We start from the raw sequence: 19,729 nt of genomic DNA, 5'->3' as shown, positions 1-19,729 counted from the left end.
TTTTAATATGTTGTCTCTCTTGTATTTGAGACATTGAGTCTCAGTGGGACTACCTAATAAATAAAGGTTAAATAAATAATGTCAACTACTTGTTTTGGAGACATAATGTTTTAAAGCATGGCATAAACCAAAATGTTTATAAAATATTTATGTTATGTGTTGATTTTTGGAGAGCAAAATTTAAATTTCAAATCCCTCAGGAGCTCTCCAAAGGTGAACAAATCCTCCTTAAAAGCACAAAAAAATAGAGGCTGTATCTAAAAGTTGTAAAAGCTATAAAACTGATCAACTGCCCCACAACTAACTCAACTCAGCCAGTCCTACTAGTTATTACTAGTCTACAACTAGTCATTTCTTTCGATATAATGGAACAAGTTAAATAGTTTCATTGTATTTGACAAAGGTCATCTTGAGAAGACACACTGAACAGTGGACACACACGTGCGCCTCTGTTATGGTGGTATTTGAGGGTGTTTTTCCATAAACAGGAGAAAGAAAGGTGTGAGGACAGGTAAGCTTACGTAATAGTTAGAAGTCAGACCTAGAAATGTGTGTAATAATAATCCTTGCACATAATTATCCTTACAATGATATCATTATAATGATATCATAACAATAACAATAAAAGCCCAACAATAACAATAAAAATGATAAAGCCCTTCAAAATAAAGTCACAACATGGTTTATACGCAAACAGAAAGTCATTCAGATTTACTAGTTGGTGGCCACGTGAGAGTCCTGTGTGTTTAGACAGTTAGATTTAATCCCAGCCAGAGTAAGAAATAAAAAGTGAGGAACATAACCTGACTGGCTCCTAAACATATATCCATCATTTTCCTCATTCATCTTTTAGCCATGCTAACACTACGGGCTAAGATGAGACACTAGAATATGACAGAAACCTATCGTGGTGCGGACCGAGGTGCAGATGAGCAGCTGAATCAACACTTTGCTCCAAACTACCTCACTGTATCAACTAAAAGTTGAGGGAGAATTCTCTCCTGCTGATCTCACTCTCTCTCTCTCTTTCTTTCTCTTTCCCTCTCTGTCTGTGTGTGTGTTTTGCTGGGCTCGTCAGTCAGGTGTCACAACACACAGCAGAGTGAGTGAGGATCCCAGTCAAACGCAATCAAATGGCAGGGTAAGTGCTGTATTACTAATGAGAGACTTGGTCCCTGTTTTATGCACCCAGACGTGGCATGTTTTATGAGTAGCAATGTTTTAGTGAAGTTGGAGAGAACTTTAACAACATTAAGTTTAGAAATAAATGGTTAGTTTATTGGAAATGTTATGAGCAGCTTGCTTAGACTGACATGAAGGTGGAAAGTTTAAAAAAAAGCAAATACAAGTAGGTAGTAGCTGGTCCTGAGACAAACTGTAATCACCACCAGGGGGAAACAAAACACAAGAGGTCGCCAAAGGAGATTTACTTCATATCAACAGGGAATTAAGTCCATGTTGAAGTGGCAAAAACTGCAGTTCAATACAGACTCTTGTGATAAAAAGTCAAATTTTAGAGGATTCAAAAGCATATTTACTCACTGTAAAAAGGCCTTTGTATGGTTTAACCATTCATAACAAAACTGAGAAGGGTGGTTTATTTATTTATTTATTATTATCATCATCATTAGTAGTAGTAGTAGTAGTATGCATGTATGAGGCCACCTCTGGCTTCATTTCATGGCTCAACAGTTTTCTCTGGTATCTACTGCCTACTGTTATATGCTACTAAGTCACTCTGAGAGTAGTTCAGATAATTAAGCATACTGTAACTCAAACTGTTAGATTATATGCAATGATATGTGTTGGCATGAACTGGTATTAATTCGTGGAAGCTGGAACTTTCCATTTAATGCCATTCTGAAGTTATGGAAAGACAAGCTCCTATAAATTTTTTTGGCTAAGTCCACACACAAATCTTTTTTACGCACACACAAATTCTTTTTACACAAACAAATCCTGATTTACAAGTACAAAATATTTATGACCACATTTTGAGCCCATAAATTTTGCCTTTGCAAGAAGTTTATTAATAGAGGCAGAAGATTTCATTTTCAAGAAGTCATCTAAAGTCAGGTAAGGTCCTTGAATAATATATCTGTCATTAAAGGAGCCTTTGCCACTGTAGCTTAAAGCCATGTAATGATTTCGTGTTAATGATGCAACTGATCTTGCCTGATCTGCACTTCTCGTTTCAAAGTATCTACAACCTCAGAGTACATCATTGTTTTCAGAGATCATAACATATGTATATGGTATAATGTGTGTTACAATGAAAGGATTAATAAATAATATTAGCATCACACTTAGCATAGATTTGATTAGTGCATAACTCTAACGTACAGATAGAACAACCATTACTATCGCATTTGATGTTAAGCTGCCAGTTTCATTCACTGAGGGGTTACTTGAATGCAGACAAAGTTTCTTCTGTCTGCGCAGTCCCTGATCATCCACTTGCTGTTTGTGTCAAACTTGGACAAAGTCCCACAGTGTTCCCAGTTGGACGGACAGTCCGGCAGCATATCTTTGGGACCTGGTTTGTCTCCATTTAACCAAAACCATTTTCTTCCCAGGAAGCGCAAGCCAATCCAAGCCTGAGAAACACAGGACAAAACTGGGAGAGTCAGTCCTGGCTGTGGAAGTGTTGATATAAGAGATTTCTATTTGCAAATTAAGCCGGACACAAATACTCATTACCAAGGCTTTAGTGAAGCCTTTCCTGAAATGAATATTGATCCTTTTTTTTTAATTTAACCCCCCCCCATGCAGTTGTTTTGTACAGTATAGATTTTAAACACATTGGACAAGAAAGGACATCTCCACAGCACAGCCTGGAATTTATGCCTTAAAGCACTAAACTAGTAGAAAGACTAAAGCCACTTGAACGTGAACTCCTCTGGTGTTTAATGCAGAATCTATGAACAAGTGATGCATTTAGAAGAACATCTATAATTCAAAAATAATAAACTCAAACCTCATCAGCGGTTGCTCTGTAGATCCTGTCTCTGACATAGTTGTACTGAGAGACATCGGTCAGGCTCAGGAGGTCGTACGTACAGCCAGCACATGATGCTTTCATCTCTCTGCAGTGAATCAAGGCGTCCTCCCATGTCTTGTTCTCATTCACCACCACCAGGTTGTCAACCAAACAAAAAGGGTAAGACTCTTCAGAGCATGCATAGCCTACCCAGCTTCCGATAAAAGCATGCAAAGAGCCACAGTCTGCAGTGAGTGGCTGTCCTGGTGCCCAGTTTCTGTAGCTAGATGCTAAACTACCCGTCCAGTTCCAGGTCTTGCCTCCCACTCGATACAGTCCAATCCAGCCCCGTTTGTCAACATCACCTGAGTTTATCTGGGTGACAGTGGCTAGGTAACCATAGTTTTTCATACAGTACTTTACAGCATCATACCAACTGAGCATAACACTGTGATACTGGATTACATCACCTCGGGAACAGTAGACATTATTGATACTTGAACATTGTGCACTGTACCACATGAGGTCATCTCCTACAACTGCACAGTAGTCCTGCTGTGCAGAGGCCCATTTGCTGGTATGTGAGAGGTCATCACCTGAGACACCTTCACCTGTTCTGAAATCAACACAACAATCATCTCAAAATCAGCAACTCAGTTTTGTCATATTTACATAAACAGACATGGATATTGACATAAAGGTCATTGCAAAAAAGATACTCACCTTAGATTTATAGACTTCCAGACTGAGTCATCTTCAGGATCTCTGAGTAGACCAATCCAAAGGTTTGGGATCTTCCTTTGGGCCAAAGATGGTATAATAACATCCATATTTATCATGTCCCAAGTAGCCAAGTCAACATGATGTGTCTGGCAGAATAGTCTTGCTTGTGTCCAGTTCCTTTTCCCAATAAAAATTTGTGTGTCACGTTTAATTTTTCCTTTTAAGCCACAGGCAGCAATGAGTATGAGGCAAAGTGCCAGTTCAAAGTTGCTTTTCCCCATATCTGTTCCTGTTTGGACAACAAGCCACACAGATCAGTTTTCAGAGATTGTATTTGCTGTCAGTCAGCTAATGATGTGATCCGTGGCTGCTGAACAGCAATCACCCTGCTTTTATAGCAACCAGCTATGTGATCAGTGCCACCTACACACACCTCAACAGCCAGCTTACCAATAGGAACCCTGCACAATTTCAAATACATTTCAAATGGCCCTGTTGTTGTACTCTCCTGTTGTCACCTTTGATTTTGTTCTTAAAGATGCTCTCCTACTCTACTGTGACACTACATGTTTTTTTTTTATATTTGTTGAAATAGTTTGGGAAAACTCTTCCTTTCTCTCTAATTGGGAAACTAATTGCATCTGTTTGAGAATGTCTAATTTCTTTCTTAATAAGTGTGCAATCCAGTTAACTCCCACTACTACTAATAAGTGAGGTTTTAACAACAGCTCGATCATATTCAGTCTCGTATGGAGCTTGAAACAGAGTTAATCTTAGTTCAATTTTAACCCTGTATCCCTAGCATTACCCACTGCTAAAACCCCCACCAAATCTGGTATATATTTATACGATATTTGCATGAATGGGGGTCTTTGCTTCTTTCAAGCAGTTACAAAGGAAATAGGGATTGCAAAGTAACATCTTATCCCTGCTACCTGCAGGTAACGTCAGGTATAAATTAATTTTGAGACTATAATAGAGAGTAGCATGTAGAAAAATATGTTAAAATCCCACCTGACGCTCTTTTGTCTGCAGGCGCCTCCTCTTCTGCTAAGCGGGAAAATTACTTTGGAGAATGTATTCCAGACGACATTTGGGAGAACTGCCTTGAAAACATACAAGAACGCTTTCCATTGTCTCATTCAGTTTAAATTCATTCCCAGGCTTCATTACATTGGCAGGGGATGTAGCTCAGTGGTAGAGTGCATGCTTTGCATGTCTGAGGTCCTGGGTTCAATCCCCAGCATCTCCAGGTTTTTATACCATCAAGCTTCTGAGCTACAGCTCAAAACTTCTACTGAATTTCCTGGAGGAATCCACCCGAGGGATTAATAAAGTTTCATCTAATGTAATCTACTCCGAGTTGCTGTATAATATGTATCCACAGTTTTGGACTATCCCACAAAATCCAGCTTTTTTTGGCTGAGATATGTACCCTAATGTATGAGGTCACTAAGACACTGTTTAGACCAGAACCTTTGTTTTGATCACTCATGGTGTTTCCGAGACTTTCAGAAACGTTTTCTGTTATATTCTCTTTTAGCAGGCAATAAATAAATAGATAATAAATAGACTGCCCACTCAACCTGACAAATACACTCCATCTAAAAAAGATAAGACACGCTGGGGACGACAAGAGATGTACCTGGAAAGACTGCTGAGTGAGTGAGATTCTACATTGGACTTATTTGTGGATGTGAGAAGGATTTTTATTTTCTTTCTTTTCTGCCTCCACATCAATCTTTCCCTAAAGTTTTCATAAAATGTAGGTGTGTCTAACAAAGGATCAGACCTTTCTTTCTACTAGAAAAACCATGACAGTAAAAGTGGCCTGATCTCATTTGCTCCTTATGTAAGAAAATGGGAATCGTAAAAAAACAAATTTTAAGTAAGCACATAAAGTGGACCCAAATGCAGCCATGTGTGCTGGATTTTACTCCAGCACACATGGCTCTGATGCTCTGTGTTTTAAAGCCCCAAAGAGATTTTCTACATTCAAATCCAGCCAGTCTCTGGGCTTAGTTGGAAAATTAAGGTTAGGTAAATGTCTGAATTTGAATCTTATTCAATATGACAGGCTGACCTCTGTCTCTTTCACGAGTCTTAGTTATTGGTCCAAATGACTGAAGTGCAGAAGAAGATGATGAAATGATGAATGAAGATATCAGCAGAAGACAAAAGAGCAAAGGACTTTCAAACTGGATCTGTTAAAATAAAACCTTTGGTATGGTCGGCCGTTCTGAAATATTTAACTGACTCAGGATAATGAGCCAAACATGTGAAGGGAAAATCCATCAGTTATCATCATAAAGCTTCATAATTCATAATGCGGATCAGCTGTGGACTGCCTTTCTTAATTTTGAATATAAACAGAGAAGAGAAGAGAGTACAGTCTAATACTCTAAAACCATCTGCATTGTTGAAGCCGGATTGATATAAAAGTTCACTTTAACTAGAACCAAGACTGCAAATGAAAGTGATGTGCAGTTATAGGTAGAAAAATCAGATTTTATTTGTTGTATAAAAATGTGGAATTTTTCATAGATTCAACTAAAGAAATGGGAGCAGATGTTGCGCCGGATATTGTGATGTCTAATCGCATTACTGACTCGTGGTTGCAGGGACAATTCATCCGGGTGTCTTGTTCTAAAGTGAATACAAGAAGGTCTGGCCAGCATAACATTATAGAAGGAAAAAAAATCTGTTGGTAAACTTCCTACAGACTACAGAAGAAAATCAAGCCTACATCTACAACAAATGTCATAGACATAGACATCCAGATATCTCATTAAACACAACAAAAGGCCGTATCAAACTTAGTTTTTTATCTAACTTATCTTCTTAGGTTTTTCTAGGCCTGGATTCTACAAAAAACATGGTCATAGAATGATTTTTTGATATATTGATTAGGAGTTAGAGCACCTAACCTGCTCCTCTAATAACTAATGACCCAAGATTACATAGTGACCCACAGAGCGAATCAAACAGCTCAATATGGAGAAAAAAAAAATCAGTAAGGGCTGGATTAAAGTGCACTCAGCTTTTATTTTTAACATCAGTGTGTCTCATGAAAAGTGTGAGCAGCTGCAGCAAGATATATGTAAAGAAACATACAAATATATTTAATATATGAAAAAATTAAAGTAGAATGCATAGACGGCAAATAACCACATACACACAAAGCATAAAGAGTGATACACCCTGAGCTCTAAGAACTTATAGCAACTCTGCTCTGTGCTGTCTTTATGGAAAAAGCACCATATAAATATAGATGCTCACTTCATTCAATAAACTCCAGTACATCAACATCTTCAGTGTACTTTTAATTTATTAGCATATGCAAATTATGTTGACTAAGAGTTTTTATTCACAGTCATTCTTTGATGATCAGCTTTTCCTCAGAGTAAGTGCTTCCCTCAAGTGGACAAACTGACCTACTGTTAAAAGCACATGTAGTTCCTGCATTAGTGAGCAGCCCATTGTCAGGCTGAAAGCCTTCAAAAGCAGGCATAAATGGAGCAGAGAGAGAAAAATGTCAGTGCCATGTAGTAAAACATGGCACCGACTGGCTACAATGCACCGTCATTTCTTTCCTTTTCCTTCCACCTGCAGCTGAGATGAAAACATGTTTACAGATTCAAAATCAGCAAGTGATACTAAATTACTTGTAATCACAATTTCAAGTTTAAGTGGCCTGTATGTTTATTATAATTAGATTTTAATGATCATGTGATTGTAATGATTTTTTTCCCATAGTCTTTGATAATTAGCATCACTTATGAAAAAAAAATCACATCGTCTTTTCAGTAAGTAATCAGAATTGGTACAGGTGATTTTTGCGTCGTTGCACTGCATAAATGTGGAATTATAATATTTCCAAAATAAAACAGCTATAAAATACCAGTGTTGTTTTTCAAGCTAAGAGAACGACTTATTTAGATGTAAATGAGCTCGCTGTTCTTTGTCTGCCTGATTTTTCTTTTCTCTACACACATACATACACTAATTTTAAGTAAGTAAGCAAGATTTATTTGGCTTGTGGTCACGAATAATTTAAAGCGTGAGAAGAAATTATTCAAAGCATCTAAATTGAACAGATCAAAGTGTAGGAACAGATTGTCTCGTCATATCTATGAGCACTTTCAGTAAAAGTATTGATTTTAAACATTTGCAACAGCATTATCTCCAGACCGTGGCTCAGTCCAGCTCTCACTTTAGTTAGCCTGGTAACAAAATAGAAACAGTTTGTGTATCTATTTTCAGTCTGTCACATCCTGACTTGATTTCTTCTTTTGTTCCGTTGATACAATAGTGGTCATATCATCTTCGGTTTCTTCCCCACCTAAAAGCACAGACACATTGTATATTAATTGTCAGTCTATTTATTCTTCTCAGTCATTTCTTGTGCTAATAAATTTATCCATTACTCACCGAAGCATTCCTGGAAGGACTCAGATTTGACCAGGAAGGTGTATAACAAAGCTGCCACTAACAGGACGCCAAAGAATCCTCCAAGAATACAGCCAATGAGAAGGACGTTGGTTGCACCAGTATCTAGGCATAAAGTAAAAATAAAAACAACATGAGTGCAAAACAAGACACCGCCATGTAAAGGAAACTTTACATGCTGTCTCAACTACACAGGCTTTTCGCGGTCTCTGCAGCTTGAGCCAGCCTTGTTGCATCGTGTTTAAGAGAGGTCTCACCTTTCAGAGGGTATCATTCTTTTTCTCCTTATCAGAGGAGAAAAAGATCACTATATCTAAGATTATAACGGTATCTGGATCCTATGTATCCAAGTCATGCCATGAACAGATATGATGAAGAAGGCTTTCAGTTTTAAGGCATTCCTCAGAGATGAGCACCTCCCTGTAGTTTGTGTGCTTAGAAATGTTCAAAAATCTCAATGCCCATATATGGATGAGCTGGATGATGTAACCAGAGCAGCCCTAGTCTCGGCAAAGTAAATACATTAGAAATTAGACTTGCACCTGATTATGTACTGTGTGTGTGTGTGTGTGTGTGTGTGTGTGTATGTGTGTGTGTGTGTGTGTGTATTTAACTGAAAAGGCTGAAAAGACGCATTGCTTATTACACTTTCAGTTTGTCATAAGGTGCGTCCTGCTTCGAGGTAGGTAAAACTATATGCTCTCTATCTCCTCTTTTCTGCCTCACTCAGTCCTCTACTTCCTGGAGAGATTGAAAATGAACACTGACAAAAAACAAACAAACCACTCAATAAAAAGCTAAAGGGTTAAATTGACTGCACATTAATGAAATGCTGCCAAATTGAAGTTAAGAATCTCATATTGAAGAAACAATTTGAGTTTTAGTGGTTTATCTGCAAAAAAATGATCACTTAAACTTGTTGCCATAAGATGTAAAAGCTGCAATGCCCATTGTCTGTGAAAAGTCACTAAGCTCAGGGTGTCCTCTTGACAGTACAGCAGGACTCCATAGACTGCAAACATTTTGTTGGGCACAGTGGTCTCAGACTTAGTGTCCCCCACAGAGAATTGACAGGTCTTAGTGTGTAATGTTGAGGTCCTACAATTAAGTGAGAAAACCCAAAAGTCAGATGATCCCCTCTGAGAAAGAACTAGGAGATGATGTTCTTTCTCCTTTTAACCCCCTTTTAATGGTAAGAAACTACGGGAAACGCTCAAAGAGGGGCAACCATCAGATTAAACTGCAACTACTGAAAGGTACAAATAAAGCGACTTGGACCTGAACCCAAGAGACTACTGGATTGAATTAAACTGAAGACATGCAACGTTAGGCAATGCACTTAGTTTTACTGTATTTCAATACTTCACCATAAACATGCAGGATGGCAGAGAGCGCTCTCGGGTTGCTCAGCTGCTGACAAACTACTCTTGTGCCGTTGTGGGGCAAGGCAGTTCCCAGGAGGGTCCACGTAGCCAGCGACTCTCCATTCTTCATTTCACAACGTCCATAGACAGCCTGAGGACGGGGACAGAGGAGAGAAAGGAGACTGAATAAGGGATTCAAAAGTGCTTCAAAAGAAGGCGTTTTCATAGGGTGATTGATGGTGGTCAATTTACAATGTCAACAAAATCTTAACACACGTAAGACGATAATACTATAAAATGATCCTGGGTCGTTTGATGGGGATCAGTTTAAAATGCACCATAGTGCAAACATGTTAAACTCATGATTGAATGTCCTTACAATGACCACTTACAATGAAAAAAAATGAATATGCAGACACGCTTAAAATATATAAATCCACAGCACAGTTCTCTGTGAGGGCTGCTGTAACCTTATTGTAAATGTGACTTGGTTCTACTTTGGTTTCCTAGAAAAGCTTTGTCATATTTGTTCCTCGATGTGCACATCCTGTTTCTCCTTCTTCAGAAAGACTCCCTGTAACATGTAATCTAATAGCAGCTCATAGAAAAAAAGGAACAAGTCAGAAAACAACAGTCACATGGTCACTCCCCCCTCCCCTCCCTCACCTGGGGGATGTCTTCCACGTGGCCACCGGGGCAGGTGAGGCTGTAGTTGTGATTACTCCCATACAAGGTAAACGTGAGGTTCGGATGCGCTTCGGGCACGCCACAGTGAAACACTGCAGGCTCTCCCACACCCACTGAGATGTTAGATGGTTGTGTGCTGTACTTGAGAGCACCGGTGCTTGGAGCTTTGGTGGTGGTGCTAGCAGTACTCAAAGTTGTGTTTTGAGCTGGAGCAGTGATTGGGTGATCAATGCATGCGTGTGAGAGAGAGAGAGAGAGAGAAGGAAGAAAAATGATCAGGTAAAAAGTAAAAAGTTGCAATTTAACAAATGCGCTGCTAACCCAAATATATCAGCAATTTATATTTGGTAAAACTAAAGAGTAAAAAAAATGTTATAGAAAGTAAATAACATCAAAGTTATTTCACAAAATAAATACAAAACAAATATCCAGCCACAGAGTCACACCTCCTCTCCTAAATGTATATCTAGCCTAATGACTGGAATGAATTGGATGGAAAGATTTGCAACGATGGAATGAGGAAGCGTGAGAGAGGAATGTCTCAGTGACTGCAAAGTATATTTTGGAAGTCATGGATGTGGTTTGTTTACCTGAGGAAGGTGTGCTGATCTGGAGCACAGTCAGAAACAAGCACATCAGAGAAAGTGCCCTTCTGCTCCTCATTTCTCCGTCCATATTTTCTTCACTCTAGTTCCAGTTAGTAACCTGCAAACAACAAAAACTTCATAAAACATAAAAGAAGTTCAGTGAATGCAAAATCAGGTTATACGGGTGCCTGTGTGCGAGAGTGTGTAGATAACCAGTTATTTATGCAACCATTCTTTTCATGGGTGTAGTGCAGCAGTAGATGAACACTGTTCTAGAATTAGATATAGCAAACTGAGAGTGTTGACAACAACATAGTTTTAAAAATACTATAAATTAAACATACACGCAATCTAATATGCTGCTCTATGTCACCTGAGCAAATGACTTACTTTTTTTCATTTTAGAAAACATATGAATTTCAAATGAAATTACTTACACTGACCACAAAACGAACTGGAATTTCCCAACCAGCTCTACAGAAAGCTTCCTTATTTGAAGATTGTTTGACGGTGCCTCTTTAAAAAGAAAATCCTATTTATTGCACAGATGTGGTGGAGACCGGCTGCTGTGATGAACATCTGCGCCCACTGTCCATAACAGTGTCACTGTCCTCACACTTCTTACCCTTCACTGCTTCACTTCTTTCTGCCTCTCTCCATCCGCTCGCTTCAGAAGTTCAGGACAACAGGGCACTTTTAGGAATGTGGAGGACTTCCTTATGTGCAAGCTGGATTGATGAAAACAAGTAACAAACAGGTTATGCAGGCCCAGCCTGAACCGATTATAGCTGGGTCAGACGTCAGGTTCGCGCACGCGCACACACACAAACAAATGTCTTAAACCTGTCTTCTTTGTTCACCCTTCAATCAGTGATGCTTCTCTTTGAATGGTTTAAAAAAGGCACAAGGGACAAAGTTCATGGTAAATGATCGTGACCTGCCAGAAATGCCTTCCTTCTGTTAGAGGGTTTTCTTCATTTTTACATTTTGGTGTTTGGCTGGATGGAAAAAATAATGGAGGGGCATTTGTTTTCAAAGTTGTCATATTTTCATTACGAAGTGAGAGTAATAACAGAAATGGAAGTTGAACTAGTGAAACACAAGTTCCCCATCTGCCAGCTTATAAAAAAAATCTTGAAAAAAGTGAATAATAAGTTACAAATAAATGAATATTTGCTGTAATTTATTTATCAATGGGTTTCACAAATGTTATTAAATTAGTTTAAGGCCAAAATAAAACCATTCTGTCTTCTGTTTTGTTGTTTTTTCACCTGACTTTAAATTGTCACATTTTTGGCGATGAGTCATAACGGAGGATGGGTGAGAGACCGCTGAGCCCTCCCACTGTCTGCATCTCAAGTTCATGCAGAGGTCTCAATGCAACTCTACAGAGCAGAATGCAGAAATGTGTAGCTGGCGTCTACTGTATCAGCTGTAACCCCAAGATTTCAAAGCTGTGTGGAAATATTGTGCATTGATGTGGAGATGATGATCGCAGTGCTGCTGCTCCTGACTGTGAAGTCAGGTAAGAAGATTATTTATCAATTGAGTTTTAAGATAACATAAAAGCTTGGAATGGAATAAAACTTCTTTTGATTGCAATTCTAGGCTCTTTTTTTTTTAAGTATACTTAGTAATTATCTGTTATGTCTACACTGCATGGGGCTGCTTTTACTTTGTAAGAGCCAAAGAGTGAATGTGGAACATGAGGATAGAAAATAACACAGTTGTTAAGATGACTGTACCTGCTGAAGCAATGATGCATCAAACAGGAATAAATAAAAAGATGAGACAATGAGTAGAGGGATTACATTATTCTGAAAGCAGGTACTTTCCAAGATTCAAATTTTTACAACCCAACCATCTTTTTTTCTTCAAAGTTTCACTTTGATGTTTTGGACTTTCAGTTGCTAACGTGTAGCAGAGGAAGACTTAAATGCTGAAACAGTTCAAATGCTGTTTAACTGTTTCAGGATGTGTGATTTTCAGCGACTGCAGACACTCAAATACAAAAAAGTACTCAGTGGGATTTTCCTCTTTGAAAGTTAAAAGGCAACAAATGAGCAAGAAAAAACATTGATGAGGATGAGAACAGCAATATTATTCTCCTTAAATTTTATCGGAACCGATTGTAATCCATCAAATATGAAAAGCTTGGTAGTGAGCTGCCAGAAGAATATTATCTGATAGCAATTAGACAGTCACGTCACAAAAAGGAAACACACCCAACCTCTACTTGCTCTTTTAAAGGAACCTACTTACTTTCCTATTCTGTACCCAAAACACGTACCCAGTTTTCACTGTGGCAGTTCACATGCACATTTGAAAGTATTTGCATTACACGCACTGCTGGCAATCATGTAATCGGGTAATTTCCCCTGATTAACTGACTGTTTTAGTATCTGTCAGGTCAATGTTTGGTTATTTGTTTCAGTCTGAAAAGCCAAACCAAAATGATGACAACAAAAAGCTGCAGTTAGTGGAGGCCGAATAAGAGTGAACAGCAGAGTGATCTTCACCTTCTTGTTGTTGCCTTGTTTTGACAACTTCACTTCCTCATTTTTTTTTTTTGTAAGAAGTAAAAAACACACTGTTCAGCGGTTTACTTCAATTTCCCCTTTACGTCTTGTCTTTGAATTCTCCATAATAATAAAAGAAACTAACAAAATATGTTCTGTCGTGTTTCATCACCTGTCAGCAGGAACTGTGAGTGCTGCTTGGTCAGTGACATTTGAAAACCCAGATCTTTGTGCTATAAAGGGATCATCTGTGACTTTTAGGTGCGTATACAACTACACAGCTGGGGAAACTGTTAGAACGACTGGATGGTACAAGGGACGTTTAGAAAATGGTGTCTGGAAACGAGTTGAGCTTTCAGACCTTCTGTCGTATCGCCATCGTTATGAATATCTTGGCGACCAGTGGCACAACTGCAGCCTGGCAGTTCATGACCTGCAGGTTAATGACACTGGACATTACTACTTCCATTTTGGCACGGATACGATACGAATGCGTAGTAAAACTTCTGTGCATCTGACCGTCTCAGGTAAAGTGATTTTACATTAAACGTGCTCTCCAGACTTAATGTTTCCAGCCTCTTCTTCTTTTAAAAAAAAAAATATATTTAACTGACCCACATCCAGAGATGAGAGCCACAGTGCAGCCGGAGAGAGTGAGAGCTGGAGAAAAGGTGACTCTTGAATGTGTGACATCGTGCCAACTTGGAAGCACACTCTGGTTCAAAGATGGACATCCAATGACAAAAACATTGTTGTGGGCGCAGGCAGAAGACACTGGGAAATATTCATGTACTGTCAAGGGGTATGAGTCAGTGCAATCACACCCTGCTGCTCTGGATGTTCAGTGTAAGTAGATGATGATAATATTAATTCTTGCAAGCTGAGTTTTTACTCATACAACACAAAGTGCAACCAGTGACTTTGTTTAATGCAGATTCTCCACTGAACGTGTCTGCTGAGGTGAGTCAGGCTGGCCTCCTGTCAGTGGGCAGCAATGTGAATCTTACCTGCAACAGCGCTGCTAACCCTGAAGCAGATAGTTACACCTGGTACAGCTCCAGATCCAGGCTTCAGGTGGCCTCGGGCCAAGTGCTGTCTCTTCCCTCTTTGGAGGTATCCCACAGTGGAGTCTATCTCTGCCAGGCCGGGAACAGTCTCGGAGAAAGCAACTCGACGGCGGTCCTGCTGGAAGTGGAAGAAACAAAGAGTGAGTCTGTCAGGCGAGTGGGCATAACCTATTGTTCAAATGATGCAAATTATTTGTAGATATTTCATAAAATTGTTAAGAAATCCAATCTAGTGGCTCAAAAAAATGTGCATTTATTTTTAAATTTTTGCAGAGGAAACTATGCAGGCTTGGTCATTTGTCATTTTCTCCTACTTTTCTTAACAGTTGATCGTGTTATCCTCCTTTTTGGTATTGCAGTCAAAGTGGTTTTGATGCTTTTCCTTACACTGATTATTATCTGGGTTCGGTAAGTGAGTCATACCAACTACTCCTAATTTAGTAGCAGTTGGATGATTTTGAATGTTTTTGTGCTGTGTTTGCAAACGTCTCTCGTTTCCTTGTTAAAGGAAGGGGTGGTGTAATCCTGCTGGGGACAGTGAGGTGAGAAGGATGACACGTTGGACTCGGGTCTGTTTGAAATATTGATTCAAACTGATTATAACCGTCTCTCACAAAATGTCTAATGTTGTCCTTTTATGTTTCAGATGGACAGCAATGATTATGAAAATGTGACAATGTGAAATGGGTAAAAATAACCCAGAAAACAAGAATCCACACATACTATTATCATTTGCTAAATGTTGTCAGTACAAAAGCAGCAGGCTTTAAAGCAAGTTTTAGAGATAGGAAACAATTTATGAAAGTTTGACCTTATTCAACCTTGAAGAAGAGATCAGAGGTCTAAAGTAACATGATATTTAGAATATCCATATACAGCAGGTAAAACTTGTATATAATATAATATAATATAATATAATATAATATAATATAATATAATATAATATAATAGGGGCACGGTGGTTAGCACTGTTGCCGCACAGCAAGAAGGTCCTGAGTTCAATTCCACCATCAGGCCGGGGTCTTTCTGTGTGGAGTTTGCATGTTCTCCCCGTGTTTGCGTGGGTTCTCCCCGGGTACTCCGGCTTCCTTCCACAGTCCAAAGACACGCAGTTAGTCGGGATAGGTTAATTGATTAATCTAAATTACCCATAGGTGTGAATCTGAGTGCGAATGGTTGTCTCTGTCTCTGTGTGTTAGCCCTGCGACAGACTGGTGACCTGTCCAGTGTGTACCCCGCCTCTCGCCCTATGACAGCTGGGATAGGCTCCAGCACCCCCCATGACCCTGGAAAGGATAAGCAGAAGCGAATGGATGGATAATATAATATTTAAGCATTGACTACGTCAACAAGTAAATATACTTCCAAAGGTGCTAAACTGATCAAATCCACACATTATGCAATATTTTGTGCAAAAACCTTTGTTGGTGACTACAGCTTCAAAATGCCTCCTATATAAAAAGAAATTATTTGCATGCATTGCTCAGTCGTGATTCTTCCACACAAACAGTCCTGATGGTTCAGTGGACCCTTTCTGTGAACTCTGACCTTTAGTTCTTTCCATAGATTTTCACTTGGGTTCAGATCAGCTGATTGGCTGGATCATTTTAGCAGCTTTATTTTCTTCCTCTGAAGCCAACTGAGAGCTTCCTTTGCTGTGTGTTCGGGATCATTGTCTTGCTGAAACGTCCACCTTCGTTTCATCTTCATCATCCTGGCAGGAGATACATTTTTTTCATTCATCCTTCCTTCAGTTATATTAAACGTGTTGGTTTGGTGTTGTTGGGGAGATATATGTAGTGCCTTTTAAACATGGTGTGTTTTTTGGCATCTAAAGAGTTTTTCAATTTTGGCCTTGGCATTGCTTTCTAATTACTGATAGATTTCCTCTGGTGCCATGACTTTCCACATCTTTTTGCGTCTCCCTTTTTTCCTGGGTTCAATACTTTTTCCCTGTGTCATTTCCCATTATTACACCTAATTTGTGGACATCTGTGGTTTATTTTCCTTGCATGTGTGGATTGGATGGGTTATTACTGACATATGGTGAGAATTTCATGTCAATAGCACCTTTAGAAACATATTTACTTAGAAAATTGGTGACATGATCAATACTTATTTTACCTGCTGAATCAGTCCTTATGTGCCCAAATGTTGTTAATAAAAACAATGGTAATATAAATGTAGTTGTAAATAGCTCTATATAGCATTAGTTACTTTTACCTTGGAGGAGAGGTCAGCGGTCATGTGACATGAAATTTAAAATCTTCATACAGTGCTTTCTATATGTTGCCAATACGCACCACACTTGATGGTCTTATAGTCTCTAAGTTATAAGGATTTTTATCTTTGTCCAATAAATGATTAACTTGACCTAGATGACCTTGGTGGATGTAAGCCAAATTTTAATGGATCGTTAACGTGATCTCACTCTATGTTCCTACAAAGTTTTATCGGAATCAATTCAGATTTTTAGCTGACAGACAGAATGACAAGCACAGAAAACATAACAGGTTTATGCAGAAAGAAAGAAAGAAAGAAAGAAGAAGAAAAAGCTGAGCTGCAAGATTGCCTTCGTTAATACTGGGTCATTGTTCAATTTCACAGCGAAGGGAGGGAGAAAATATAAATGTTTAATTTAACAATTGAGGCCCACAAGCCTTAGTGTGAATAGGAATTCTCCTGGGTGAAACTGAGAGGACACTTTAAGTCTTCCTTCACACCAGTGTGTTATGTTAGCCACATTGCTGATGTGTGGACATATGGCTTTCACTGGTTACAACACTTTCTGCTCCCCCTTGAGTTTACAATAAGCATGTGCATTCTCTTCTGCTCACAGGTCACATGACACTCTCATAGTCTTTTCTGTTGCTAGAACTGTGGTTAATGTTTTAAAATGTTCAATGTTAATTGTAACAGAAGCTTGGATAAATATTTGCTGCCATATAACTGTATAAAGATTACTGTGTAAAACTTGTTGCCTTTTGATCTGCTTCCGGCTCTTCTTTTTTTAACTATTTTTTTTAAATTTCCAAGTTCAGTTTGACTTTGAAAAAGGTCCAAAGTCTGAGTTTTGTAAGTTTTGGTCCCACTGCAGTTTGCTGGATGCTTTTCAGTATAAATTTCAGCTCGTGAGCATTTAATGAAATTATGAGTTGGCACTGACAGCACAATACATGCTCTACAGATCACATGAAAACATCAAATGGCTGCAAAAATGTGTAATAAATGCAACTTGTTACAGCTAAGAGTCACATGTGCAAAACTGTCTCTTTGGATAGTTGTTAATGAAACACTTTATTGTTTATTAAAACAACTTTGCACGTCACACCTCACTTTAATATGGCAAATCAAACAAAAGCAAAATCCTAAAATAGTGCAGTTTTTAGATGTCCGGGTGTTAGAGTCACTGTCCTCTTGGTTTTCATCCTCTCCCACTTCTCCTCACGCTCTGCTCAGTATCTGCTGGAGGCTTATCGCTCTCAGGAGTTTACTCAAAGCCACACAAACAGGATCCAGTTGGACTTGCCAGCAGCACTTAATTGGGTTATCATCTTCGCAGTCATCATCACTGGCAGGCCTTCAGTAATAACTTCTTCAATGTTTTCTCTTTCTGGACATTGCTTGTACATTACCCGGTGCACTTTGTGCTGTGTGGTTACAACCCTGTGTCAGGAAGTGTTAGCGAGATCTCCGGATGTCGCCTGTAGTCGTGTTATGCAATGAACCGTGGAGGATATTTAAATTCAAATCTGTTACTGCAACACTCCAACAAACTGAAGCGAATAACATAAAATAATAAAATAAAATACAAATAAAATAAACTTAAAAACAGTAATAAATAAATTTGAGGTCATATGAAGGGGTGACATTTGTTTCCTAGCTTCTTTCTTTTGGAATAAAACCTTTTCTTAGAGATGCATCACTTCATCCTCGACTCAGTACTAGGCTTAATCCTAAAGAAGAAATGCATTTAAACTAATGGAAAACAAGCGGGTGAAATACATTCTGACGGTGCTCCATTGTTTGCTTCTTTCTGAAAAGGAAACGAAAGCTCAGGTCAGTGCTTTGAAATCTGTCGCATCCTGCTTGCTTGAATGAACATTGATGTTTATCACATGAGCTGCACACGCTCACAGCTGGTGAGAACTGGTGCCAAAATTTGATTACCACCTTAGACTTCAGCCATAGTGTAATAATCATTTAAAGTTAATGTGATGTGGTCTTACTTTGGGGAAAGTGATGTTGGTAACCACACAGGAGGAGCTGAAGAAAAATATTTGCTCTGTGTGTGTGTGTGTGTGTGTGTTAGAGAAATGTACAGATCTGTTGTTGGTGCATGTGCTGCACTGTGGGTAAGATTCTAGGTAGAATAAAGACTGATTTCACTGACTCTTTAAGGCTCTGACGCAGTTGCAGTGAGCACATATGACTGACGTCTGGATGACTTCTGTCTCCTGAAAGCAAAAAGAACAAAACATTTTAAGAATAAAGACATTGTCACTGCAATCTAAAGTCACTTTTCATGTTATATAATGAACTAAATTCATTAATTCATCCTTTCAGTCATATTTAAACCTACTGTTTAACTATTTTGGTTCCTTAAATGATCAAAGTTAGTAACCAATCAATCTACCTCAGAGATTTAATTAGACTCAACTAGACTTCTAAAAAGGTATTTGATATATGAAATTTAAATTAACAGCAATCATTGTATACTGTATATTCAAACTTCGGGCCATAACATTTTTATGCATCGGTGATGACTCAGCAGACAATATTTTTTAAAAATATACGATTATTTAAGAGAGACCCAAGTCTTGAAAAGGAAAATGTGCACATATTTAACTACATCATTTTCAGTGTTATAGTTACAGTACTATGTAGAAACGCTCTGATATATGAAATTAAAATTTCACAGGACTCATTATATAAACTCAAACTTTCTATCATAAAATTTTTTATCCAAAATCTGAGATGGTCGAGCAGAAATCTCGTGTTGATTTGAGATAGAATGACCCAAGATAATTGATTGATTTATCTTTTTGGTCATATTTAAACCTAACCTTTAAGTAATAACTCATTTGCTTAAATGATCCACGCCAGTAACCAATGACTCTGACTTAAGCAATGACCACTCTCATTTGATTTTAATGAAATTATTTTACACATATTGTGCACAAGCCCAGCTACAGGGACTGTGAAGTGAATTATGATGAAAGTTACTGGTTGTAAAACAAACAAAGGCCCACCTTATGACACAGATGGCTATGACAACAATAACCAGAAGGATTCCAATGAACACTCCAGCAATCACCCCTTTTCTTTTTCCAGAGAGGGGTGGGATCACAGC

General features: G+C 38.6%; 4 protein-coding genes and 1 non-coding gene across 11 annotated transcripts in view; 2 read left to right on the top strand and 3 right to left on the bottom strand.

Moving 5' to 3' along the window:
* Positions 1-1,939: 1,939 nt before the first annotated feature.
* Positions 1,940-4,705, bottom strand: LOC120722251 (secretory phospholipase A2 receptor-like). The gene is made up of 3 exons (XM_040013161.1): positions 3,704-4,705; positions 2,978-3,596; positions 1,940-2,597 (listed from the first exon to the last, which is right to left on the bottom strand). The coding sequence occupies exons 1-3, from the start codon at positions 3,982-3,984 to the stop codon at positions 2,394-2,396; spliced, it is 1,104 nt and encodes a 367-aa protein (XP_039869095.1). The 5' UTR covers positions 3,985-4,705; the 3' UTR covers positions 1,940-2,393.
* A 178-nt stretch (positions 4,706-4,883) lies between these two features.
* trnaa-ugc lies at positions 4,884-4,955 on the top strand. The gene has a single exon. It is a non-coding gene; the product is annotated as a tRNA-Ala (tRNA).
* Positions 4,956-6,728: 1,773 nt separating this feature from the next.
* LOC120722253 lies at positions 6,729-11,517 on the bottom strand. Of its 4 annotated transcripts, none has more exons than XM_040013167.1 (6): positions 11,228-11,517; positions 10,794-10,924; positions 10,183-10,409; positions 9,520-9,667; positions 8,135-8,257; positions 6,729-8,045 (listed from the first exon to the last, which is right to left on the bottom strand). In XM_040013167.1, the coding sequence occupies exons 2-6, from the start codon at positions 10,876-10,878 to the stop codon at positions 7,963-7,965; spliced, it is 666 nt and encodes a 221-aa protein (XP_039869101.1). In that variant the 5' UTR covers positions 10,879-10,924; positions 11,228-11,517; the 3' UTR covers positions 6,729-7,962. The 4 variants fall into 4 exon arrangements, with proteins under 4 accessions (XP_039869101.1, XP_039869103.1, XP_039869102.1 ...); XM_040013169.1 differs by having other exon boundaries at positions 11,234-11,517; XM_040013168.1 differs by having other exon boundaries at positions 10,794-10,908; positions 11,234-11,517.
* Positions 11,518-11,561: 44 nt separating this feature from the next.
* On the top strand, positions 11,562-15,378 carry cd22 (cd22 molecule). Of its 3 annotated transcripts, XM_040013165.1 has the most exons (7): positions 11,565-12,315; positions 13,489-13,836; positions 13,934-14,155; positions 14,244-14,516; positions 14,703-14,784; positions 14,885-14,918; positions 15,023-15,378. In XM_040013165.1, exons 1-7 carry the CDS (start codon positions 12,276-12,278, stop codon positions 15,056-15,058), a joined length of 1,035 nt encoding a protein of 344 aa, XP_039869099.1. In that variant the 5' UTR covers positions 11,565-12,275; the 3' UTR covers positions 15,059-15,378. The 3 variants fall into 3 exon arrangements, with proteins under 3 accessions (XP_039869098.1, XP_039869096.1, XP_039869099.1); XM_040013164.1 differs by lacking the exon at positions 15,023-15,378 and having other exon boundaries at positions 11,562-12,315; positions 13,492-13,836; positions 14,885-15,016; XM_040013162.1 differs by lacking the exon at positions 15,023-15,378 and having other exon boundaries at positions 11,563-12,315; positions 14,885-15,016.
* A 2,116-nt stretch (positions 15,379-17,494) lies between these two features.
* Positions 17,495-19,729, bottom strand: part of LOC120722150 (lachesin-like) — a 6,015-nt gene continuing 3,780 nt past the window's right edge. For both annotated transcript variants that reach the window (XM_040012991.1, XM_040012992.1), the window contains exons 7-9: positions 19,629-19,728; positions 18,770-18,833; positions 17,495-18,412 (exon numbers count right to left, since the gene is read on the bottom strand). In XM_040012991.1, coding sequence (XP_039868925.1) covers positions 18,773-18,833; positions 19,629-19,728 — 161 coding nt within the window. In that variant the 3' untranslated portion in view covers positions 17,495-18,412; positions 18,770-18,772. The remainder of the gene's footprint in view (positions 18,413-18,769; positions 18,834-19,628; position 19,729) is intronic.

This window comes from Simochromis diagramma, unplaced genomic scaffold, assembly GCF_900408965.1.
Source record: "Simochromis diagramma unplaced genomic scaffold, fSimDia1.1 OVJJ01000618.1, whole genome shotgun sequence".
NCBI lineage: Eukaryota > Metazoa > Chordata > Actinopteri > Cichliformes > Cichlidae > Simochromis > Simochromis diagramma.
The sequence above is the reverse complement of the archived record's forward strand: the minus strand, read 5'-3'. Positions and strand labels throughout refer to the sequence as shown.

What these genes read in the sequence shown, in the direction of transcription:
- LOC120722251 (XM_040013161.1), bottom strand. Translation starts at nt 3,984, where the DNA reads ATGGGGAAAAGCAACTTTGAACTGGCACTTTGCCTCATACTCATTGCT. An exon ending in TGGAAGTCTATAAATCTAAG is followed by an intron (nt 3,597 to 3,703) that starts GTGAGTATCTTT and finishes TGTTGATTTCAG; the next exon opens with AACAGGTGAAGGTGTCTCAG. An exon ending in ACAGAGCAACCGCTGATGAG is followed by an intron (nt 2,598 to 2,977) that starts GTTTGAGTTTAT and finishes TGTGTTTCTCAG; the next exon opens with GCTTGGATTGGCTTGCGCTT.
- LOC120722253 (XM_040013167.1), bottom strand. Translation starts at nt 10,878, where the DNA reads ATGGACGGAGAAATGAGGAGCAGAAGGGCACTTTCTCTGATGTGCTTG. An exon ending in GATCAGCACACCTTCCTCAG is followed by an intron (nt 10,410 to 10,793) that starts GTAAACAAACCA and finishes TCACTGCTCCAG; the next exon opens with CTCAAAACACAACTTTGAGT. An exon ending in GTCCTTCCAGGAATGCTTCG is followed by an intron (nt 8,046 to 8,134) that starts GTGAGTAATGGA and finishes CTGTGCTTTTAG; the next exon opens with GTGGGGAAGAAACCGAAGAT.
- cd22 (XM_040013162.1), top strand. Translation starts at nt 12,276, where the DNA reads ATGATGATCGCAGTGCTGCTGCTCCTGACTGTGAAGTCAG. An exon ending in TGTGCATCTGACCGTCTCAG is followed by an intron (nt 13,837 to 13,933) that starts GTAAAGTGATTT and finishes ACCCACATCCAG; the next exon opens with AGATGAGAGCCACAGTGCAG. An exon ending in TGCTGCTCTGGATGTTCAGT is followed by an intron (nt 14,156 to 14,243) that starts GTAAGTAGATGA and finishes TGTTTAATGCAG; the next exon opens with ATTCTCCACTGAACGTGTCT.